The sequence below is a fragment of the Moschus berezovskii genome, chromosome 4, assembly GCF_049115385.1.
Source record: "Moschus berezovskii isolate FMDL1 chromosome 4, NW_MosBer_1.0, whole genome shotgun sequence".
In the NCBI taxonomy this organism is placed as follows: Eukaryota; Metazoa; Chordata; class Mammalia; order Artiodactyla; family Moschidae; genus Moschus; species Moschus berezovskii.
In genome coordinates this window covers 11,664,013-11,687,299 of record NC_142463.1, presented here as the reverse complement: position 1 = coordinate 11,687,299, position 23,287 = coordinate 11,664,013, and the positions used below count along the sequence as shown (strand labels likewise).

The window sequence follows — 23,287 nt, the reverse complement described above, 5'->3', positions numbered from 1 at the left end:
GAGTACCTTGCTGAGCCTCGGCTGCCGCATCTGTACAGAGGGCATGAAGCGTGCCCATCTCGTGCCGATGCCGTGAGGACAAAACGAGGCATCATGTGGATGAGGCTCAGTGCTGAGGGCGGAGGCGGCTCAGTAACTGGTAACCAGCCCCACAAACTCCTCTTCACTTCATGGGCCCATTGGCCTGCGGTCCCTAATGGGACCTGACTCTCCTGGCACCATGGCAACTGTGAAGAAGTCCCATCCGATTCAAAAGCCAAAGAACACCTCCTGCTGTTGAGAGGATGACCGTGGAGAAGCACAAGTTTCCTTTCAGACTCTCCATCACAGTCGCCCTTACAAATGCAGAGTTTATTGTTCCCATTTTACAGGTGGGGACACCCAGGCCTGGGTTTGTACCCTGGCTCCATGACAACAAACTGTGCGGCTTTGGGGAAGGTGATTAACTCTTTGATCCTCAGTCTCCTCAACTGTAAAATAGGTATAGTAAGAGTCCCTGCCTCAAAGCACTGTTGGAAAAACAGTGTGTAAAATCTGTAAGCAAAGCACACAACCCAAGACTGGCCAGAGTATGTCCCAGTAACGGCAGACGAGGAAGGCACATAGGGCTGAGATCTAGGCATGCAGGGGTGAGATCCCTGGGTCAGAAGGAGTGACCTGTCCAGGGCAATGTCAAGTGCAGTTAGGAGAAGCCCCTAGGAGGGCTCTGCATAGACTGTGTCTTTGTAGCCATCACAGTGAGACAGGAATGAAGCAGCTGCCTTGAGAGCTCATTCATTCATTCATTAGCTATGTGTGTGGGTCTGCTGAGTGGCCAGCACTGAGCCTGTGCTGGGGATCCAGCGGGGTTAAAACAGCCTGGCAACTGCACACACAGAGCTCACCTCCCAGGGAGACGTCAATCAAGGCGAGCCATTAGTGAATGTAATCCCATATGCAAAGGAAGGCAGCACATTGAGGGTAAATAACAAAGAAACCCGCCACTCAGCAGACAGGGCTGCTTCCCTAGAGGGCCCAGTTCACCATTACTGCTTGGGACAAGGGCAGTGGCACTTCCTGTATTTTAGAATGACACTAAAAGGCATATGGCTTCAGAGTCTGAGACACCTGCCTTTGGGCTTGTCTCTGCCTCTTCCCAGCTGTGAGGTTTATACAAACTTCTGGACAGTTTCCTCGCCTGGCAAACCATGTTGCAGTCCCCATGAGGGAGCAGTTAAGTCCTTGGCACCTAGAAGAGACTCCAGTGTTTTGGTAGAAGAGGACCATGAGGGTTCCTTCTTATCCAATCCCTCAAAACTGTGGAGGAAGTCTGATTGTCCAACGCCCCGAGCGAGGCCTGGCTGGCCTGCACAGTCATCAGCTTGTTCTTGGGGAGTGTGGAGGCCTCACCCCCCGCCCCCTGAGCCTCCTTCCTCTGCAGGCCTCCAAGCCAGTAGCCAGAGACTGGTGTGGGTTTCTCAGTGACCGGGGCCACCACTCTAAGACCCTTAGGAGCCAGACATAAGTGACTCTGAAACTTACCCATTTTTCAGGGGTGTGATCTTAGACGAGCTCCTGAACTGCTCTGTGCCGCCGGCCCTCCGGCACAATGGAGGTAACAGCAGTGTGGCCGTAGGTGTGAGTCATGATGTGTGAAGTGCCTGGCACACAGCAGACGCTGAGCTGATTGGCTACTGTTACTATTTCTATCATCATGACTGTCTTCACAGGGGCTTCTTGCTCCCTGGTGGGTTTCCAGCTACAGAGGATCTCCAGGCCACAGAGCTTCAGAGAATCCCCTGGAGTGCTCAAGGCTCAGTCCTGAAGCCCCGAAGGGAGCAGATGGCTTGCAGAGCAGAAAGGTGCCTCCCACCCCCGGACTGACAGGCTGTGCTGGAGTATCCCGACCTCCTGTTTCCTGGCCCCAGACCAGTGAACAGCCCTCACCACACACTCTCCTTGACACAGTACTTTCAGAAACATCTTTGTCTTAACTCCATGTGAGGGAAGTGGAGACCGAGTCCCGGAGCAGCCGTCGGACTCCCCAGCGGCCCCACAGCTGGCCACCCCCAAGACCCAGGCCCCCTGCCTGAGCCCAGCACCTGGTCTTCCCTCAGACCATTTCCAAGTCTCCTGTCTCCCCTTCTGACTGTGTGACAGTAAATCATTTTAAAGACTTGGCATTTCCGAGAGGAGCTGGAAAATACCAGGCCGGAGTTCAGAGCTTGTGAAGCATCTTTCATTTAGCGAGTCCTGCGCAGCAGCTGAAAGGGGCGGGAAGGCTGGGAAATGTCACCGGGCGGAGCTCCAGCGGCCCCCTGGCCTGGCCCTGCCCCTGCCTGCCCGCCCACAGACAGGCCGCACACCTGCTGACATTTAAGTCCTCTGGAGCTGACAGGGAGGAAGGCTTCCCTCCAGCGCAGGTTTGAAGACACCAGCTATGATTTCCCCAGGGGCCCGGGGAGGTAGCCTGAGGGGGCGGGGCCCAGGCAGAGGAGGGAAGAGGTGGAGGGACTGGGGAGCCTCAAGGGAGCGGAGCTTCCCTGTGAGGTCATACACAGTGGCCTTCACCTTCTCTGATGCATTTTTTTTTAACTGAAGTAAAATAGTGTATGGGCTTCCCTGGTAGCTCCGAGGTAAAGAATTCCCCTGCCAGTGTAGGAGACGTGGGTTCGAACCCTAGGTCGGGAAGATCCCCTGGAGAAGGAAATGGCACCCCACCCCTTGCTTGTAACATCCCATGAACAGAGGAGCCTGGCGGGCTATAGTTCATGGGGGCGCAAAGAGTCGGACACGACTGAGCGACTAAACAAGAACAAAACAGTGTATAATATGTAAGTTTCAGGTGTATGACATTATAGCTCCACATCTGTGTAGGTTACAAAGTAGTCCCCCACTGAAGGTCTGGTTACCACCTATCACCATACAGTTGACCCGCCACACCTTATACCCAGCCTCAACCCGGTACCTCACTGTTAACCACCAGTCTGTTCTCTGAATCAGACGCATCTTTAAACCTCCATCCCCAAGTCCAGTCCGCAGCTTCCTGGGCTTCATAAACTCTCCCCACTCAGCTTGGACGCAGTGACACCAGCCCTTCAGCTCTGCTCAGGACAGAGGGGATCTGCCTGGCACCACCATTACTTGGGACCTGCAGAGCTCAGTCTCTCTTTGAGCCTCAGTGGCCATGACTGTAAAATGGGGGCAATCATGATACCCACCTGATAGGACTGTGATGCGAACCAGATGAGCTCATGCAGGGAAGTTAATCATGGACAAGCCTTCAGTGATAGGGTTTCTACGGAGGCCTGGGCGGTAGCCCACGTGATCATCCTCCCCGCTGCCCCCAGCCAAGGGCCGGCTCTAATCCAAGGGAGCCCCACAGGAAGAAGGGTCAAAGGAGTAATCAAAGCTGGGGCTTTGTGTTCCAGGCACTGTGCTGAGCCCTTTATTCACCTTTGTCACCACCTGTGAAATGGGTCGTCGTCCTCTTCCTGAAGCTCAGAGAGGTTGGATGCCTTATGCAAAGTCCATGTTCCACCCGCTTTTGATTTCCAGCCCCGGGAGCCCTTCGAGGTGCACCCCTCTGCCTGAGCTAGCATAACACATACCACCTAAGCCCTTATACACAAGACTTGACAGTGCCAGACGGCTGCCCAAGTGCTCGGAGATTCCCATGGGTTTTAGCTTCAGTCTACAGATGGGCCTTCAGGGATCCAGGAACCCATGAATTTGTGTGTTATGTTGTGTAAGCTTGGATGCTGGGGAAACTTCAGCTGTGGAGAGGCTGTGGAGCCTTCTTCAGAATCTGCAGCAATCATGACCCCAGTGGGGTGAGGCACCTCTGAGCCCATCTCCCAGGGCTGCTACAGAGGCCGCATGGGGTGAGTGGTAGGAAGGTGCTTATGGAGCTCAAGCTCTGGGCCCACAGGAGGGGTATTGGCTAGAAGGGGAGATGGCAAACTTTCTGTACAAAGGGCCAGATAGTAAATATCTTGGACTTTGCAGACCTGGGCTTCCCAGGTGGCTCAGTGATAAAGAATCTGCCTGCCAATACAGGAGACGCAGGTTCAATCCCTGCGTCAGGAAGATACTCTGCAGTAGGAAATGGCGACCCACTCCAGTATTCTTGCCTGGAGAAGTCCATAGACAGAGGAGCCTGGCGGGCTACAGTCCATGGTGGTGGCATACATACCATCTAATTGGTGTCACAAAGAGTCAGACACAACTTAGAAACTAAATAAAAACAACAGACTGGACAGTCTCTACTGCAACTATTCAACTCAAGCTACAGGACAAAAGCAGCCAGGGACAATAGGTAAATACATGGGTGTGACTTTAACAGGAAACGGATCCATGTGTCCCACCAGCGTAGTTTGCCAATCGTGGCTTTAGAAGATGCAGCCCTTCTCAGTGTAGACCTGTTCCTTCTCTGAACCTCTGCCTGCCTCTCTGTTAATGATACTAAAAGCAAGAAAAAGTAGAGAAAGCTACCATTTATTCAGGGCTGAGGTTGTACCTATGGACATGAATCTGAACCAACTCAGGGAGACAGTGAGGGGCAAGGAAGTCTGGCATGCTGTAATTCACGGGGTTGTGGAGAGTCGGACACAACTTAGCTATTGAACAATAAAAACAACAGGTTGTACCAGGCACCATTCTCACTTTTTCATGAGACTTCCTTCATTCTGCCCTCACAGTTTTTTGGTAAAATGGGTACTGTTATTAGTTCCATTTTACAGATGAGGAAACTGAGGCAGCGAGGCAGAATGAAATCCCCAGGACACACAGCTAACTGAGGTTGGACCCTGTTTTTAACCAGGACATGGGTGGAGCTGGGGCGAGAGACCTGCCCTGTCACCCCTGGCTCTCTGGGGATTACTCTGTCTGGTCCTACAGCCAGAGCTGGTTTGGCCCCTTGACTTTCTGCCCCTCGGCAGGTCTCACCTGCCACCGTCTACCCACTTGCCTCCTTGCCCCTCCCTGGGGACCTGACTCCCGCCTTCTCACGGCTTCGAGGCGGGGGCTCGTCTGAGCACATCTGAGATCGATGTTGTACACGAGAAGGTGCAAGTGTAAAGCTGGCTAAAGAGCATAATAGAATTTATGGAAATCGCTGGCTCGCACCACAGCCCTAGCAATGATGGAGGTGATTATTAATTAATCATGGTCTTGGGGGAACAGTATCAGTGCAAGGAGTAATTAAAATGAAGCATTGTACAGTTGTACCGAATGATGATTTATGAGCCCGAGGAATTGCCGCTCTGCCCTCTCCCCTCCGGCAGGCTCAATGGGAAGGATTAACTGGACGGATTGTTTTCAACAAAACCAGTGGCTTACGGACGGATTTCGATCTGGACATCATCAGCTTGAAGGAAGATGGCTTGGAGAAGGTATGTGAGCTCAGGAGTGGGAGGGTGGACCGAGGAACAGGGGCTTTTAAATCCCCCACGATAGATCCCAGGCAGAGACCCTGAGCAAGCGGGCAAGGCCCCATCCAGCTGCCCTCTTGGGGCTCAACATGCCCCGATGTGGCCACTGCCTTGGCCCCTCTTGGCCTTCTCAGCCTGGAGGGGTGCAGAACCCAGCGGCCTGGCCGTGGCAGATACTCAAATGATCACCCTGTCAGCAAGGGCCATCAGAGAGATGCTTAACCTGGGAAAGGCTCTTGGAACAGACAGACTGTCTCTAAGTCCTCTGTCATGGGGCAGAGGGACAGACGTGTCCTTGGGTAGGAGAAACTCTCTAATGACCCGCGGATGCCTGCCTGGGGAATAGTGAGCTCACTGTCCCTGGAGACATTTCAGCAACACTGAACAAAGGGATTGCTTGTCTGGGAGACTGGAGGTGATTCTTATCCTTGGAGAGAGGTTGAAGCACATGGATTCTGAACTCCCCATGCTAAGCTTCTAAGGCCTCGGTGATTCTGGGAATTACAAGGAAAGCAAGCCCACAGGGCTGGCCTCCCATCCGGCTACCATAGAAATGATCGTAATGGGGCCAGTTCTGACCCCTGGGAATCATAAGCAATATTGTGACAAAGTCAGGCTGCTGGGCTGAGAAGGGGATTTAACATCAGCCCTGATTCTCAGCATTTCCTCGGACCTTGGGACCAAGGGCTCAGCCACACCCACTGGTCCCTGGGAGCCACCAGGGCACCTCTGCAACCCTGGGCGAGGGGGTGTATAAAATGCAGGAGTGGAGGGGCCGCCCCTGGCGCCTGTGACCCTTCAGGGGCCCTGGATTCCTCCCCTGCCTTCCCCTGCCCTCCTGGTCCAGGTCTCTTCTGTGGACTTTTTGAACACCCCAGGCCGGCTTGCCACTTCCACGCCTGGACCCCGCATCCATCCCGAGAGCACACGCAGATGAGGCTACCCAACGCACAGCTCTACTCTGCCCTGGAACTGTGCATGGCTCCCCAGTGCCGAGGCGTTCAGCATCTGCCTCCCACCCCAGCCTTGAAGACTCTCCAGGAAACGCCCCGATTTCCTCTCCAGGACTAGTCTCCACTGCCCCCCAAATACTCCTCAAGGCCCAGCCACAGCCCTCCCTCCCGCACCTCAGGGCCTTTGCCCATGCCATCTCTCGGGTTGTAGGAATGGCCTTTGTCTCCTTGGTTCGTTCCCACGGGCACAAACCCAGCTCTGCCTGGGCTGTACTTTGTGGCCAAGGTGATGCCATTTAGTCCTGAGTTTCCCATGGACTCGTGGGGCCACTGTGCTGGGTGGGGCCAGGTGGCCGGGGCAACCTCACCACTCCCCTGGCACTCTTTCAGTCACTTATAGCACCAGTCCCCTAAGGACAAGGTGCCATACCCTCTCTTCCTAAGATGATCCAGCCCCGCTGGTCTAACTCTATTCAAACTATAGCTTATCAAGCACTCTGCCAGCTCCTATTTAGACTCCTGCAGTGCTGGGGAGCCCGCTTCCCCCTCTGGCAGGACCACTGTAATAGTTGTCACTAGAGTAGCTGTCTCATTTTTGCTCTCTCAACTGTCCATCTCTGGGGATAGCCTAAAATTCTAAGGATGGCAATTAGATGGCCTGTATGCCACCACCTCCCACTCTCGTATCGATGGTAGGCATCAGTAATTGCCCATCAGACCATTTTTGCCATCTGAGCCTACCTGCAGCTCCTACCAGCCCTCCAGCAACTGCAGACAGACCACAACTAATACTCAAGAAAACCTCTCTACTAGACACCGGCTGACCTGCAGAGGCCCCACCAGAGGCTCCTGGTCACAGCCTCCCAGATAGTGGGCAGAGAGTCTCTGAAAGTTGGGTCCTCCTCAGTCTTAACTGTTCTCCGATGCCCATGGGAGATAGGGTAGGAGTTCAATAGCTGCTTGCCGGAGCAAGCGTTCCTTCTGGTCACCTGGCTGCCAGCCAGCTGTTTGTTGAGAGCTTTCTGCACTCAGGCCTGCCACTAGGGTCCCTCATGCTGGGGCTGGGGCTCTGCGCTTGGCCGCCTTGAGAAAAGAGCCTCTTTGATGCTGTCTGCTTGTTTTCTCTCCTCTGGGCTCTGGGGGTCTGCATAGAGAAAGATGCTGCCCGGAGAGGGTGCTGAGCCCCCAAGCACAGCCATTCTGCCTCTCATTGCTTCTCTCTCATCACTTCTGTTTACTAAGCCGGGTCATAGCTGATCCAGCCAGCTCCAGCCAGTGGCTTTGGGGGGATTAAGGCAGAATTACCCAAGCATAATTACATGTCTCTCTGCTATCTGCTTTGCACAGCTCTCTTAATGGGATGTTTGCATTCAGCCTCCCTGTTTAATTGATTAGGTTTCCTGAGTGCTGTCCCCCCCGCCCCCAATCAACTGGGCCAAGGACAGGATGGTCAGGCCAGAATCTTCCTTGAGAGGCACTGAGATGGGCACAGACAGGGGCACAGTTGGATCCCATAGGATCTTCAAGAGACCCGGGGCTTGAGAACCATTTGTAAACTTGATCTTCCCTTGCCTCCTCCCAGCCCCAAAGGCACTATGGGAGCAGAGATCAGGCCACCTCAGCCAGGACATCTGCCAACTTCAGGTGTAAAACCACAAAACAAACTGCCTTCAAATCCAGTGCATCCACTGCCCTCTGTGAGGGCTTTCCACTCTGTCTGCCACCCCCGAAATAGCCGAAAGACCAGCATCCTGCCCAGACTGACTTCCTGCACAAGACACATCTCCTTGTCCTTCCACACGTGCCTAGGGAACATCTCCCTCGCTCCAGGCCCTGTCCTGGGCTCTGGAGGGCATCTGGCCCCAGAGCTGGCACAGGCTGAGACCCAGTGAGTGAGCAGCTGGTGCCCAACTCTTCCCTAGGAGGCAGAGGCCACCCCCCAACCTCAGGCTTGAGATGACTCTGACCCAACTAACACTAACACTAACTTGACTTCATGGCATCCGCTTCACCCCAGGCTGGCTTCCACTGTGCTCCCTGGGCTATCCTTATATTCCTCTTCTCCCTCTGCATTTCCCTTCCATCTGGGATGGGTTTGCCAGCAATTGGGGAGGGAGGAGAATTCAGGAGCCTCAACATCTTAGGGGCTTCCTCTGGGAAAGAGGAAGGCAGCAGTGTTGTCAGAAAAGTTGGCTCAAAACTTGTCAGCGATGGCTATGCTCCTGAAAGGTGGGAACAGGATGAGTTGCCTGCTGGTGTGAAGAAAGGATGGAGACACTGGACTCAGCCCCTGTACTGCGTCTGTCTGTCCATCCAGGTCGGGGTGTGGAGTCCCGCCGAGGGGCTCAATGTCACGGAAGTCGCCAAAGGCCGAGGCCCTAATGTCACCGACTCTCTGACAAACAGGTCTCTCATCGTCACCACCGTGCTGGTAAGACCTTCAGCCCTGCAGGAGACCCCCTGTGAGCTGGGCCGGCCACTGGGGCTAGAGGGCCCCCCCATCACCCCGCCCAGCATAGACCAGCTGCCTCTCATGGGGCTGCTGAGAGGCTGGAAGATGGGGGATGGGAGCTGCGGGAAGCTGGAAACACTGAGGGTCCCTCAGAAAGCCCCCAGAGGGAAGGTGAAACATAGCAATACTGCTCACGGTCACAGGTCAGAGACACCAGGAGGTAACTGGGCTGTCTCTTCCCAAAGGCAGAGCAGGCCGGCCCTCCTGCCTGGACCTGCTTGGCCAGCCCCTGCTCCAGAGGCCTGTGTGTTTGTGTGCCATCCCCACCCACTCCCTGAGCCCCTGATGCCTGTGTGGGAACTGTGATGGGTGGAAGGAAGGAGGGGTGACCTGCTCTCTGCACCAGGACCCGAGTCTGCTTCTTCCACCCCAGTTCCCAGGAAAAAGGCCCTTCCCAGCAGTCCCCCACCCTCAGCTGGCAGGTGCTATGGTCATACCCAGGGAGCCCAGCGGGTGCGGTGGGCCCTCACACATGCCACCCCCAAGGTGTCCAGACCCAAGTGCTCCCGGCCATGGCCATGACCATTCTCCCTGCCCTCCTCCCTCCACTGCCCAGGGCTAAGTAGCGTGTCCTTCTTCTGACCATTTAAACCCAAGGAATCGCCTGGGGTCTCCCAAGCTCCGTGCACCTTAGAGCTCAGGGTGAGCAGGACGCCCAGGCTGTTGGCCTCCTTTGGCCGCCACTGTACCCACTCCACGTGCACCGGCCCCTCCTGGAAGGCCTCCAGGGTGTCCAGAGGTTCAAGACCCACACCCTCAGAGGCGCAGCACTGCTCTTGGGACCCAAGCTGGACCAGGGGCAGCCTGGTCACAGCCCAGTGGATTCTGACCAAAGACCCCTTGAGGACAATCTGGCCCTGGTCAGCTTCTCCTTGTAATGAAGCAAGTATGTTTGTCAGGACCACATGCTGAGGATATTCTCAACCAAAAAAAGGGAGCTCAACCTGGTTTGGAGCACTTAGATAGAGTGAGGCTGTCACAGGATGGAACCTGGGAGCAGGGCTGGGAACCCCACTCTGGGCCTTCGTGGCACGCAAACAAGCCTTGTCCCGCCTGCCTCCCACCAGCGGCAGCTCAGCCAGGCCCTGTGCCCTCTCTCTAGTGCTAAGTATATGCTCAGTGACTGGGTGTTGGACACTGTGGAGGAAGAAGGGATATCACATTTCATTTTCCCAAGAATCCAGTGAGCAGCAGACTCCAGGGGCACTGTCTGCATCTGAGGAGCAATTTTAACCTATGGATCTCATCCTCAGTCTCCAGGCTTATGACTATTAAGAGGATCTGCGTTAAAGGTGATGGAGACCTAAGAGCTCTGAACATGCTGCTGATGGGGCCAGAAGAAGGCTGGGGATTCACCTCCCCCACCCCCACCTTTTTGGAGTGAGACCCCCACCGGTATCTTCCCCAAAACCATACATCCTGCCTGCCTTTATTGATTGACTTTTTGTTAACTAAATAAAATACAAATATCAAACTATAAAACCAATAAGTCCAAAGATCTCATCAGGAACAGGTGAAAAAAATATAAAAAATAAATTAAAGACTAAAAATAAAATAAGCTATAAAGATATATTGGACAGCACAGGGAATATAGCCAATATTTTATAATAACTATAAATCGGGTATAACCTTTAAAAATTATGAATCATCATATTGTACACTTATAAGTTATATAATAAATTTAAAAAGAATAAAGCAAAAAAGATTAAAAATAAAAAGATAAATAAAAGGAGCAAAAGGGATAGAAGGAAGAGTGATGAGCAATTAAAGGAACATTGATGTGGATAAAAATAGAAAGGATAAAAGGAGAGTTGAAGGAGGACAAAATAAAGGTTAAAAGGAAGGTAATAAAGAGAGAAATGAAAATAAGGGACAAGATTAAAAGGAAAGCTACCCAGAGAGAGGAAAAATTAAAATAAATAATTAACAGCTCCAGCTAGAGAAGGTGAAAAATGTAAAACTGAAATGTCAGAAAGCAAAAGGATAAAAGTGTGACAAAGCTAAAATATAAAAGGGTAAAAATAAAATAATAAAAAGGTGGTAAAAGATTAAAAGCGGAGCTGCATAAAATGTGAGATATAAATAAAACACTTTTCAGAAGACAAGATTAAAAAAAGGTAGAACTGGTATGCTCAGAGAGATTAGGAGTGATGATTAAATGAACAGAGATGATTCAGCCACAAAACAATACTCTCAGGTAACAGGAGGGCTAAAGATAATACAGCAGAAGCATGCAAAATACACACCCTCCAAAGACCACAGGTTAAATTTTATTAAAGTGGCAGGAGCCTGACTTAAAGGGCATGAGACCCTTGTGCAGAGCCATAGGGCATCTATGTACACCCGCAGGGACAGAATCCCGTAGACTTCCTGTGCTCTTCTCACAGCCTTTTAGCCAATACTAGAAGCTTCCCTAATAGATCAGTTGGTAAAGAATCCGCCTGCAGTGCAGGAGATTCTGGTTCGATTCCTGGGTTGGGAAGATCCCCTGGAGAAGGGATAAGGCTACCCACTCCAGTATTCTGGCCTGGAGAATTCCATGGACTGTATAGTCCATGGGGTCACAAAGAGTTGGACATGACTAAGTGAATTTCACTTTCACTTTCAGAAGCTTCTTTCAGGGCTTCCCAGGTGGCACTAGTGGTAAAGAACCCGCCTGCCAGTACAGGAGACATGAGACACGGGTTCAACCCCTGGGTTGGGAAGATCCCCTGGAGAGCAGCATGGCAACCTACTCCAGCATTCTTTCCTAGAAAATTTCATGGACAGAGGAGCCTGGTGGATTACAGTCCATAGGGTTGCAAAGAGTCAGACATGGCTGAAACAACTTAGCTCGCACATGGAAGCTTCTTGCAGAGGTCCCAACCTGCTGGCTCCCAGCACCCTCCAGAGAAGGAGAGAAGCCCCCTTGGCCGGCAGCCTGGATGCAGCTCCATGGGTCCCCCTGCCCCTCATCTGGGCAAGCAAGAGCCCAGCATCTCTTGGGGACATGCAAGAGTGACCAGAACACAGCAGTCAGACTGTGAGGTGCTTGAGACTCAGACCTTTGCATTTGAGTGCTGGCTGTACTGTTCTCTAGCTGTATGATCCTGAGAAATTGCTTAGTCGATCTGTGCCTCTCTTTCCTCATCTGCAAAAGAGGTGATAATCATTGTATCTACTTCATGGAGTTGAAAGAATGAATGATTAAATAGAATAAATGGCACAGGGGACTTCCCTGGCAGGAGATGTGGGTTCGATCCCTGATCGGGGAGCTCATATCCACATGACTCGTGGCCAAAAAACCAAAATATAAAACAGAAACAATATTATAACAAAACTCAGTGAAGACTTTAAAAAATGGTCCACATCCAAAAAAAAACTTTAAAAAATAAATAAAAATAAATAAATGATACAGAGTGGATGCTGTCAAGTAAAGGCTGCTATTGGTATTGATTACAGATCCAGTCCCCAGTAAGCTCAGGTTTAATACAATAAGCACAGTGAGTGTTCTAGAGAAAACCTCTGCTTCCGTCCACAAGCAGGGCCCTGAACGTCACTGAAGATTGGCCCCTGACCATGGTCACAGAGGTTATCTCTGTCCAGCACAGGATGCATCATACACGTTGAGCTAGGGTTTAAATGCCTTTCATGCCTGGCTCACTGCAGACCCCATCACTCCCTCTTGCTTACTCTTGGCTGCTTCTTATACAGGCAATTCCTGACTGGTCCCTGAAAGCACTAGGGTGTGAGCCACTCCCTTGGCTCTCATCTCCTGCCGATACATAAAACTTTGCATCCCAACCACCACCTCATCCCCTGACCCAGCAGAGGTCTGAGCCCCAGCACCGACATTGTGATAATCCCCTCCCCTGAACTCCTTTGCCTTGACCCCAGACGTGGCTGCTGACCCACTTGAAGCAGATATCCCACCATCTTAACCACATTATGCAGTGCCAGATATTCACATGGCCTGGGAGTGAGCCAGGAACCAGCTCTCTCCAGCCCGACTTCCCAGAGATCATAGGGAATTGGGTCTGCTTCTTCCCTGATAGAAGCCCAGTCTTTCCTGGAGGCAGGACGGGTTCAGAGGATGTGACACACAGCCTTTACACTGGTCTCCAAGAAACTCTCTGTGTCCAGCTGAAAATATCCTCGGAGTCCCCTGAAAGTCTCAGCGTGGTCTGCATGTCCCAGAGCCCGGGGTGGGGTAGGTAGGGGTGTGATGCGCTCAGCCTGGGCTTTGAAGGACAACACCACCAGTTGTGTGGAGTGGCCCAGCCTGGCCGAGCCCAGCTGCTCCAGGAAAAACCCCAACCCCATGCTTGGCAGCCTCAAAGCAGGGCCAGCACCTCCCGCAGAGAGCACTGGCCCCTGCCTCTCTGGAAGTGTGTTGTCAGGGCAACAGTGCTTTGAGTGACAGGCCGGTACCAAGTCTGAGTAAAGGAACATCCACCAGCTTTGCCCCAGAGAACGGGGCTGGACCTGCGCCCACGCGGAGGGGGTCTCTCCTCCTCTTCTGGTCCCTAAAATCTGGATGTGGCAGAGAACACAACGAGATGTAGGGGCTGCCCCCAAGCTCCATCTTTTCTCTCCCATCCTGAATCCCGGGGTTAGGTGCTAAGGGCTCATTACCCTGGAAACACAGATGGACAGAGCCTGGACCCCGCCCTCTCTGGCTCATCAGAGCTGCAGGCTCTTCCCCCTTCTTAGGGCTGAAGCAGCAGCAGCAAGAAGCTGGAAGCCTGCCTCCCCGCCCTCTCCTTGCCAGGCCCCAGCTTCTGCTCAGGTTTCCCTCTTCCATGAGCTCATGAAAAATTCATCTGCCCAAACCTCAGCTCACACACCGAGAAAACACACTCAGCTCTCTCCTGGGGGCCCTGCTTTGGAAGGTTCAGGGTTCTTGGGGCCACTGAGGTGAGCAGCTGTGTCGGCATGCGTGTGGACACCTGTGCGGGTGTGGGGTTGGCTATACACAGGGGTGTCTGGATACAAACCAATGGGTGTGTTTATGCCGTGTGTGCACTGTGACCCATTTAGAGTCAACTGCCAGGCAGGCCGGACCCACGCATCCGGTACAGGAGAGGGCAAGCTACGGAGACCAGAATATGGGCTGGGAGAACCACCCCGGGCCGGGCCAGGGACCTTTCTGGGCCCCACCTGCTGGGAGGACCCGACTCCTAACCCTCTGCCCTGGTTCTAACTGACAGAAGCCAAGGCCTGAGAGCCAGGGTCCTCTGTCTCTAAGCAGGGCAGAACATCCAAGAAAGGGGTGTCTTCATGCCCGTGGCGTTGTGCGTATACAGAGCGCATGCGCGTGCAGACGTGTGTTGAGACGGCCTGAGCCAGGCGGACTTGGGAACGCAGCTCTTAGGTAGCTAACCCTTGGCTCCCCGACCCCCAAGGCCCCCCCTTCCGATTCCACAGGTCCCGTCTCTGGGAGAATCTTAGCACCAGACCTGGCTCTCATGGTGGTGAAGCTCGACTAAGAAACTAAGAGCCCCAGCGATGAAAAGTCAGAAAAGGTTATTTTTCAGGACCCTTGTTTCCTGTGACTTGTTGCAGAGAAATATTACCCCTGTTCTTACGGCTGTTCTCCCAGAGCAATAGGAGAGCGTGAAGTTATGAAATTGAGGGCACCTTCACTGAGCAATCGATTAGCAGCCGAGAGAGCTTGTGAATTGGCTGTCTGGACATTTCCAGTAATAAATTGTGAAATAGTCCATGAATAAGTAGTTGGCGGAGTTCAGAATTACCCCCTAGGAAATGTTGCAGGTCTAGAGACATTACTAAGGCGAGCACCATTTTAATGCTCTGGGCTTTGGCTGTTAAATATGTATGCCATCCGCAAAGCACTTCCCGAAATTAATGGCATTTTACAGCTGCTCCGAAGGCAGAGTATTTATATGGAGATGTATAGATTCTGGGGCTTGGTGGCTTCACAAATGAAGTGCTAATTTTAGAGGATAGGGCCAGGGAGAGGCTGGGAGATAGGGTCAGGAAGTGAGCCCTCTCAGGGACCTTTCCGGAAATAGTTTTCCGCTGCTAGCTATGATTTTTAACCTTTGGTGGCTTTGGGCATGGTCTCTAGGCTGGAAAGGTCGCTGGAGTAACAGGCCACACAGTGCCCAGAAAGACAATTACGATATTCATAATAATAATAATATTGCAGTTTATATATGCCCAGCACTAAGTGCTTTTCACAGATTAACCCATGTAATCCTCCCGACAGTTCCGTAAGGTAGGCTCTTTTATTATTCCCATTTTACAGAAGGAGGTCGGAGTCTATGCATGGTTGGTGATTCTCCTGGCAGAGAAGTTACCTTCTCTTTAGTTCGTTCCTGAGCTAACAGCAGGGCCACCGTACAGCAGTGTAGGTTGTTCACTGCACAAGAGCATCTGCCCTACAGTTGAGACAGGACTGACACCTCCACCCCGGCCCTCTCACCAGGCCCCAGGCCGGGGTTCCAGGCAGCAGGGTCCACACTAGCCTAAGTCCCCTTCTCTCCGGGCAGTCCCAGCCCCTTCCCCGGCACCTCCTTTTCTCCAAGCTCGTGAGCTGCCTACTTGGTTGAAGGTGGGGATTGGGGCACTGAAACTTAGCATGGAGTCTAGTCAGAGGACCCAGATTTCCACCCAATTAGACTGCAAAGTGGTTTTCTCAGAACCCCTTAGGGGTACAGACACTCCCTTGCCCTTTCTCTGCAGCATCCCAAAGGACTGTTGAAACTCTAGAGGGAATCAGTCATAGGGTGGGATGGGATTTTGAGAGCTAGTGTTGCTGGAGAAACAGGGCCAGAGAATGAGCCCACCTTCCGCAGCGGGAGCCTGACAAGAGGCTGCTGGTGGGTTCCTGCACCTGAGGACCCCTGATGAAGGCCCTTCAGGCTCAGCCAGCTCCAGGGGTCCACAGTGGCAAAGGAATGGCCCCATTCTCTCATCACCACTTGAGAGAATGATGTGCTTAGTCACTCAGTCATGTCCAACTCTTTTGCAACTCCACGGACTGTAGACCGCCAGGCTCTGCTGTCCATGGGGATTCTCCAGGCAAGAATACTGGAGTGGGTTGCCATACCCTCCTCCAGGGGATCTTCCCACCCCTGGGATCTAACTCAAGTCTCCCACACTGCAGGCAGATTCTTTACCATCTGAGCCACCAGGGAGGTGCCTCCAAATGAGGTATGTGCTCTTCTTGTGAGTCCAAGGACATGAGCTTCCCAGAACAAGTGTGTTCTGTCAGCTAACAATTGTCACCCATCAGCTGAAGGCTTGAGGCATTCGGACACATGAGGGTGCCGAGATGGCTGAAGGGAGGGTTAAGGTCCAGAAAGGCCAAGGAGCTGCAAGCAGGAAGGACTGGACCTGGACTCCATCTGACTATAGCTCAACTCCTGTGTGACCTTGAGCAACTTACTGACCTTCTCTGAGCCTCAGTTTCCTCATCTATCAAATAGGGATAATGTCACCTGTCTTCAGATGTCATAAGCTTCAATCAAACAACTTATGAAAATGTTTGTCGGTGCCTGATGCATAGTAGGAACTCAGTAAATGACTAGTTTGCTGAGTTCAGCCCATACATTGCAGTCCCTCACTCCGCGTATCTCATGCTAGACAAGGTCAACAGCTTTTTTTTCACCATTTTCCTGTCTCTGTTCCTAGTTATTAGGCTTCCTGGGTAGCTCAGCTGGTAAGTTCGATGCCTAGGTTGGAAAGTTCCCCTGGAGAGGGGATCGGTTACCTACTTCAGTATTCTTGGGCTTCCCTGGTGGCTCAGACAGTAAAGACTCCTCCTGCAATGCAGGAGACCTGGGTTCAATCCCTGGGTTGGGGAGATCCCCGGAGGAGGGCATGGTAACCCCCTCTTGCCTGGAGAATCCCCATGGACAGAGCAGCCTGGTGGGCTTTAGTCCATGGGGTCACAAAGAGTCAGACGTGACTGAGCAACTAAGCACAGCACATCCCTAATTATTCTTTACAGGGTTGTCAGTGTTTATTTCTAAATGAGAAATCAGACAGAGGTGGGCCCTTTGAGAGCCCATTACTGGCTCCCCATCACCTGGGAGGGAGGAAACCTGACAACACAAGCCACCTCCTGAGGACCCCCTGCCCACTAGGGAGATGCACCATGTGACTCAGGGCCTCTGGCACAGTGAGGTGGTTAAGAGCTCCCACTCTGGGATCACACCAACCTGAGTCCAGATCCTCTCTCTATGACAGCTGAGTGACCTTTCACAAGTCACCTTGTCTTCACGAATTTACTCTCTGCATCTATAGGATGGGGTTATTAGTATCTATCCCAGAAGGTTGAAATTAAGACTAACAAGGTGATACCAGCTACTTCCACTGAACCCCACTGCTCTGCTGGGCTCTGCACTTCGCCCTCCACAGGCACCACTTCATCTGCTGACTTCCTGGTGCCTGGCCTGTCCACATGTAAATGCAAACTGTCATAGTTATCAGGAATCACCAGCAGATCCTAATGCTGGGGACTAGATCCTTGGAAAGAGAGAAAGGTATCAGGGAGTAGGTAGGTCTAGTCTTTTTATGCAGGAGTTGGGGGAGATGGGACAGGCTTCCCCTGGTGGCTCAGATGGTAAAGAATCTGCCTGCGATGTAGGAGTCGTGGGTTAGATCCCTGGGTGGGGAAGATCCCCTGGAAAAGGGAATGGCAACCCGCTCCAGTATTCTTGCCTGGAGAATCCCACGGACAGAGGAGCCTGGCAGGCTACAGTACATGGGGTCGCAATGAGTCAATCGGACATGACTGAGCGACTAACACTTTCACTTACTTTCTTGGGGGAGCAGTCAGGGAAGAAACTTGATGAAGGCCTTCTGGAGCAGTGTGCTCACACGAGCAGACGTCAGAATCCTCTGGAGGGGTTATCAAAGCACACATTTCCAGGCCCCGCCTAAGAGTTTCTGGTTCAGTATTTCTGGATGGGGCCTGAGAATGTGCAAGTCTGACAAGTTCCCAGGTGATGCTGCTGGTCTGGTTCACACTTTGAGAATCATCAGCCTGTGTTGATGGTGCAACAGAGAGAATGTGAGATACAGAATCACGGTCTTGAGTTCAAATTCCAGTTCCCCTAGCTTCTAGCTCTGTGAACATTGGGACAATCAAATCCATAAGGACCTACTAAGCTCTGCATGCAAGTCAGTAGGTGGCCATCTGTGAGGCACTAACTTGGCTTTCCCTCTCCTGACTTAGTGGGCCATTCTTCTGAGCCACTCCCAAAGATGGCTTAGAACACCCTTGCAGAGGCCTGGGCCCAGGCTCTCTGACCCCAGCCGGCCCTGCCCCACCCACTCAGCCTCCATCAGCCCCTGTCTTATCTGTCCCCACAGGAGGAGCCCTTTGTCATGTTCCGGAAGTCCGACCGGACCTTGTTTGGGAATGACCGGTTTGAGGGCTACTGCATTGATCTGCTCAAGGAACTGGCCCACATCCTTGGCTTCTCCTACGAGATCCGGCTGGTGGAGGATGGGAAATATGGGGCACAGGACGACAAGGGCCAGTGGAATGGCATGATCAAGGAGCTCATCGACCACGTAAGTGGGGTGGGAGCACCATGGACAGGGCCGTCCGGGAGGCTTGGCCAAGTCCTCTGTGCATATAAGGATGGGGTGTCCTGGCAGACCGCAGCCCTGGGGCAGGGTAGACGGAGACAAAGGAGCCACTGGTACAGCCTCACCCAGCACATTCTAAATATTACCTGCCCTCCAGCTCAGGGCCTTCGCTTTCCAGAAGCATTTTTCTATCCAGGGCCTGCTAATGATGCAAGGACATGACCTGTACCCCTTACATTTCTTCCCTCATTTATCCTTACAACAACCCAATGAGATGGGTACTGTTATTACCACCCATTTAACAGATGAGGAGGCTGAGGCAGAGAAAGATGAAGGCTCCCAGCTAGTAAGAAGTGGAGCTGGGACTCAGAGAGTCTTTTGGAGGCCCTCTGCTTCTGAAAACCCTGGGCTCCGATGTCTGCAAAGAGCCATCTGACCACCGGACCCAGGGTTCATGCAGTCAGTCTTTGCAACCTGAAAAGCATCAGCCAAAAGGATTATTGTCACTTTGCCTCTCCAAGTGCAAACAGGTAGCCTCAGGACCTTCTTCGGTTGGCCCTCCTGCCCCTGTCAGAGGGGAACCAGGAAGAGAAGGAGGCTGGAGCTCAGAGCTAGAAGGCTCAAGTAGAGCCTCAGTGGTGGAGTCATTTCCTCGACCCTAGAAGGTCAGTCCCCCCAGGGAAGGCTGGTGGGAGAGGCTAATGGTCAAGAGGGTGAACCCAGTCTGGATTTGATTCCTACTCTCCCACTTACTAGCTGTGTGCTTCTAGACGAGTTTCTTAACCTCTCTGTTCCTCAGTTTCCTCATCTGTAAAATGGGAATGATAATAATGGCCCCCCCTCCCCCATAGGCTGTGGTGAGGACTAAATTCACATGTGGGCACTAACAGTCAGCACTGTGTCATTCTTGCTTGTATTATTTTTATCATTATGGCTACTCCTTTGAGGGCGGGGGAGGGACTTCAGGAAGTTTCTTTTTCTCCCTAAGCTCATTTCCTACCTCAACAGTGAGAATAATGATGCCTGCCCTGCGTTCTTCCCTGCTTGTTGTCGGAGGTGACAACTGGTGGGGAAGCAGCTCCTAGACTGTGGAATTCAGCCTAACCGGGAGGGAGGGGTGTTGTCACCATTATTAGTAATAACTGTAATTATTATGGAAATTAGTCAGCAGGCCCCAGAGACATCTCCATTTATCGGCTCCCCCCTGAGCTTTATGAGTGGGGCTCTGGAGCGTGGGGCTCTGGGTGGGATCTGAGCATGTCATTTGCAGAGGTGAGCTGCGCTGGGGAGGAGGGGGGATCCCATGGACAGTGGAGGCCACATGTGGAGGAGAATAAGGCTAGCGATGCTCTTGCATCCACAGCATCCCCAGCAGCCCAAGAGCTCTGCAAAGCCATTTGCAAGGGGGAAGACCAGAAAACCCAGCAGCTTCCGAGGCTGACCCTCAGCTGGAGGAAAGAGGGGGTCTTGTTCGTGGCCTGCATGCAGCCCAGTATCCATCAAGACCATGGGCCCTGACGGCACATGCGGGGACCTTGTTAAACCCAATTCCCTACAATTGATGAGCCTATTAATCCTAGCTTGGTGCCATTTTTAATAACATCATAACCATTTATTAGTGTCGTCAGATAATTAGTCTTCTCACTAGCTCATAGAGAGCGTGGCAAAGGCTTGGCAATATTATTACTTCCTTATTAGGGATCTGAACGCAGATGTAAAAATGATGAATGCCCACCTTTGCAAGAATCTGCCCCCTGAGGGCCATTTGGAGGCCCTGGGTGGAGCCTCTGACCAGCAGGACTTAAAAAGTCCTTCACTGATGCTTTCTGCTCATCTCTGTCCAGGCCACAGGCCGTCCAAGGAGACAAGATGATGGAGGAAGGTGGAGGATAGGATCCAAAGGGTGTGTCCCCCTCCCGCTCACATCCTCGCCTTCCCACAAGTTGTCTCCAACTATGGGAGCAAAACAGATGGTTGGACAGAGCAGTGATTTCTCCATCCATCTCCTCATCTCTGTCCCAGATCATCACTATTCCCATCTCTACTGCCTGCTCTTTCTCACTCCCCCCCCCACCCCCTTTGGAAGTCTCCTACTGGAGTCCATGCCTTAAATTACTCCCATGTGTTTTAATGTCTTTGGAATCCAAGAGAGATGGGTTCAAATTCAAGGTCCAGCACATTTTAGCTGACAGTAGGAAAGCTATTCAACCTGTCTGGCCTCTATTTCCACAACTAGGAAGTGGGAATAATAAAATAAGTCTTCTGCCCAGGGTTCATGGGAAGATTTAATGAAGTACAGTACAAAAATGCTCAGCCAAGTGCCTGGCACTCAGTAACTACACAGTGCACAGGACTGTCTTACTCCTCACCATTTCCTCCTGTCTAAAGTATGTCCATGTCCTGTCTAAAGTATATATGTGGGTGGCCATGATGATAGTGAGGGAGTCTGCCCCTCAGCCATGGTCACCCTGGTGGGCCACAGTGACCCAGGATCTGGATCTTGCCCCTCTGAATCTAAAAAGGAGACTCAGGGGACTAACTCACATTGATCAGAGTCGCAGGGAATTGAGGCACACGTGAGACATCGCCCGCTTACTGCACTGGAGACCTTTCCCGACACCTGCCGTCCAGAGCTTCTGTTTTGGCACCATGTGCCTGGGATCTTGCTAGGGAGTGTGGAGACAGAGCTCTAAGTGTGGAAAGCCTGGAACCAAGAGGAGAGGCTGCTTCTGGAGAAGGGGGCAAGAGATGAGCCTTGAAGAACCTTGGGTGCTAAAATGAGGAATTTTGTTTTAATCCCGAGAGCTACAAGGCACAGCTGAAAGGTGTAGAGCAAGGGGGTGACATCATATTGGGATTTGTGCTGCCAGTTAAATTGGGTGGAGGAGAGGATGGTGGCCTCCGAGGATTGTGGTCAGAAAGGAGAGAAGTTGATGGCACAGGATGGAGCCATGAAGGTAGAATTGATGAGGTTGGCAGTTGACTGGATGAAGGAGGAGAAGGGCAGGGAGGAATCAAGGACATGGTGTGAAATTCTAGCTTGGATGGCTGGGGAGGGAGTGGCATCATTCCCAGAGACAGAGCCTCCTGGGAAAGCAGATGATCCAGGAGAGGTTCTGACATCATGTTGGGATTGGGGTTCCTAGAGGCTGGGGTTCCAGCTACAAGGGTTCCTTGTGGCTGGACACTCAGAGGGGGATTGATGGGGAGAAAAGAGAGGAGGACTGGGGGCAGGACCCTGAATGGTGAGAGAATAGGATGAAAAGGAGGCCTCCACAAGATGCCCGCTCCTGCAAGGCCGAGCGGAGGCAGGAGAGGCAGGGAGGGTGGGCGATGGCGCCAAAGGAGGAAAGAGGCTGCTGGGAAGGTGTGGACACAGGGTGTGAAGCAGCAGGTGGGGAGGTGAAGGCAGGTGAGGATGGAACTGCACCCATGGGTTAGCACGAGTGCCATCTCCCAGGGGTACAGGTCACAGGTTCTGTGACCACCCCGGCCTGGCCTCCCCAAGCTTTGCTCTCAGAGACCAAGGAGTCCTGTCCTGGCTGCTCTCCCGGGCCCTTGAACAGTAGGGGAAGGAGAGGGAGCAAGAGCCTGGCCTCAAGGGGATGCCTGAATGCCCTCCAGCCACAGGAAGCTGTTCATTCTTTTCTCTTGAAATTATTACATCTCACTATAACATTGGAGAAGGAAATGGCAACCCACTCCAGTATTCTTGCCTGGAGAATCCCAGGGACGGAAGAGCCTGGTGGGCTGCCGTCTATGGGGTCGCACAGAGTTGGACACGACTGAAGCGATTTAGCAGCAGCAGCACTATAACATATAAGGCAGTTTCCCTGGTTCGTGGAAGGGGCTGGACCAAAATGGGTTTGGACCAGCCTGGAAAGATGTGGAAAGAGCCTGGCAGGAGGTAGGGGTTTAGACAACCAGGTGTGAGAGAGGACAAGGAGCAAGGTAGCAATAGAGCTGCAGGGGTGAAGGGGCTGTTGAAGAGAAACTGAGGTCAGAGGGAGCAAAGGGAATAAGCCAACCCTCCTGCTGAGAATTGTTCTTTCTGCAAAGCTTTATGGAGCCCTGTCTCAGCCTGGGCTTCTGGGGGCGGGGCCTGGTCTCCTGGGGGCAGGGCCTGGTCTCCTGGGGGTGGGGCCTGGGCCGGGCTCCTGGAGGGCGGGGCCTGAGGAGGAGACATAGATGCCACTGCTGACTGAGTGAGAGGGTGTGATGCCGGGGAGAGTCAGGGCTGGGAAATGGAGCAGAGGGGAGGGAAGACCAATACAAGGATGTTATATTGAGCTAGTCACCACTGAGTGAGACTCATCCAAGTCGGCACCCCAGAAAAGCCTGACAAAGTGTGTTTCAGAGCCATTCTTGGGGTGAAGGGAAAATAGGTGTATCCACTGGCTCCTGACTTCCATGCATTTCTGGTTTTGGCAGAGTGGGCATGGGAACCAGCCAGGACCCTGTGGGAGCATCAACAGAAAGTTGTGGGTGCAGGGGGTGTCTGTGTGCAAGAAGTGCCCAGGTAGACAAGAGGTGACATGCTGTCAGTTTATGCCTGTATGAGGTTGGTGGTGGCCAGAGGGTCTGACCTGGTGCATGAGAGGGTTGAGCCAAGCACAACTGACGTACCAGACCCAGGGCAGTGACAGGAAATGTAGGAGCAACCAAGGTCAACGTGATTCCTGCCCCTCTAGGAACAAGCAATGAATCAGCCGAGTTAAATTTCATTAAAATTTTGATCAGTGCTGCAAGGGGGAATATGTATAGGGGACTTTGGGAGTATGAAGCAGGAAAATGACTCAGACTTCCCTGCAGAGGTGACTCTTGGAGCTGAAACTTGAAAAATGAAGGAGAGATATTCAGGTCTT

The 23,287-nt window shown here is 52.5% G+C and overlaps 1 protein-coding gene across 1 annotated transcript in view; it reads left to right on the top strand.

The window, feature by feature from the left end:
* The window catches only part of GRIK3 (glutamate ionotropic receptor kainate type subunit 3), a 191,339-nt gene that overhangs the window by 124,513 nt on the left and 43,539 nt on the right, over positions 1-23,287 (top strand). Inside the window, exons 10-12 of the mRNA XM_088834979.1 lie at positions 5,265-5,372; positions 8,682-8,795; positions 18,201-18,404. Coding sequence (XP_088691105.1) covers positions 5,265-5,372; positions 8,682-8,795; positions 18,201-18,404 — 426 coding nt within the window. The remainder of the gene's footprint in view (positions 1-5,264; positions 5,373-8,681; positions 8,796-18,200; positions 18,405-23,287) is intronic.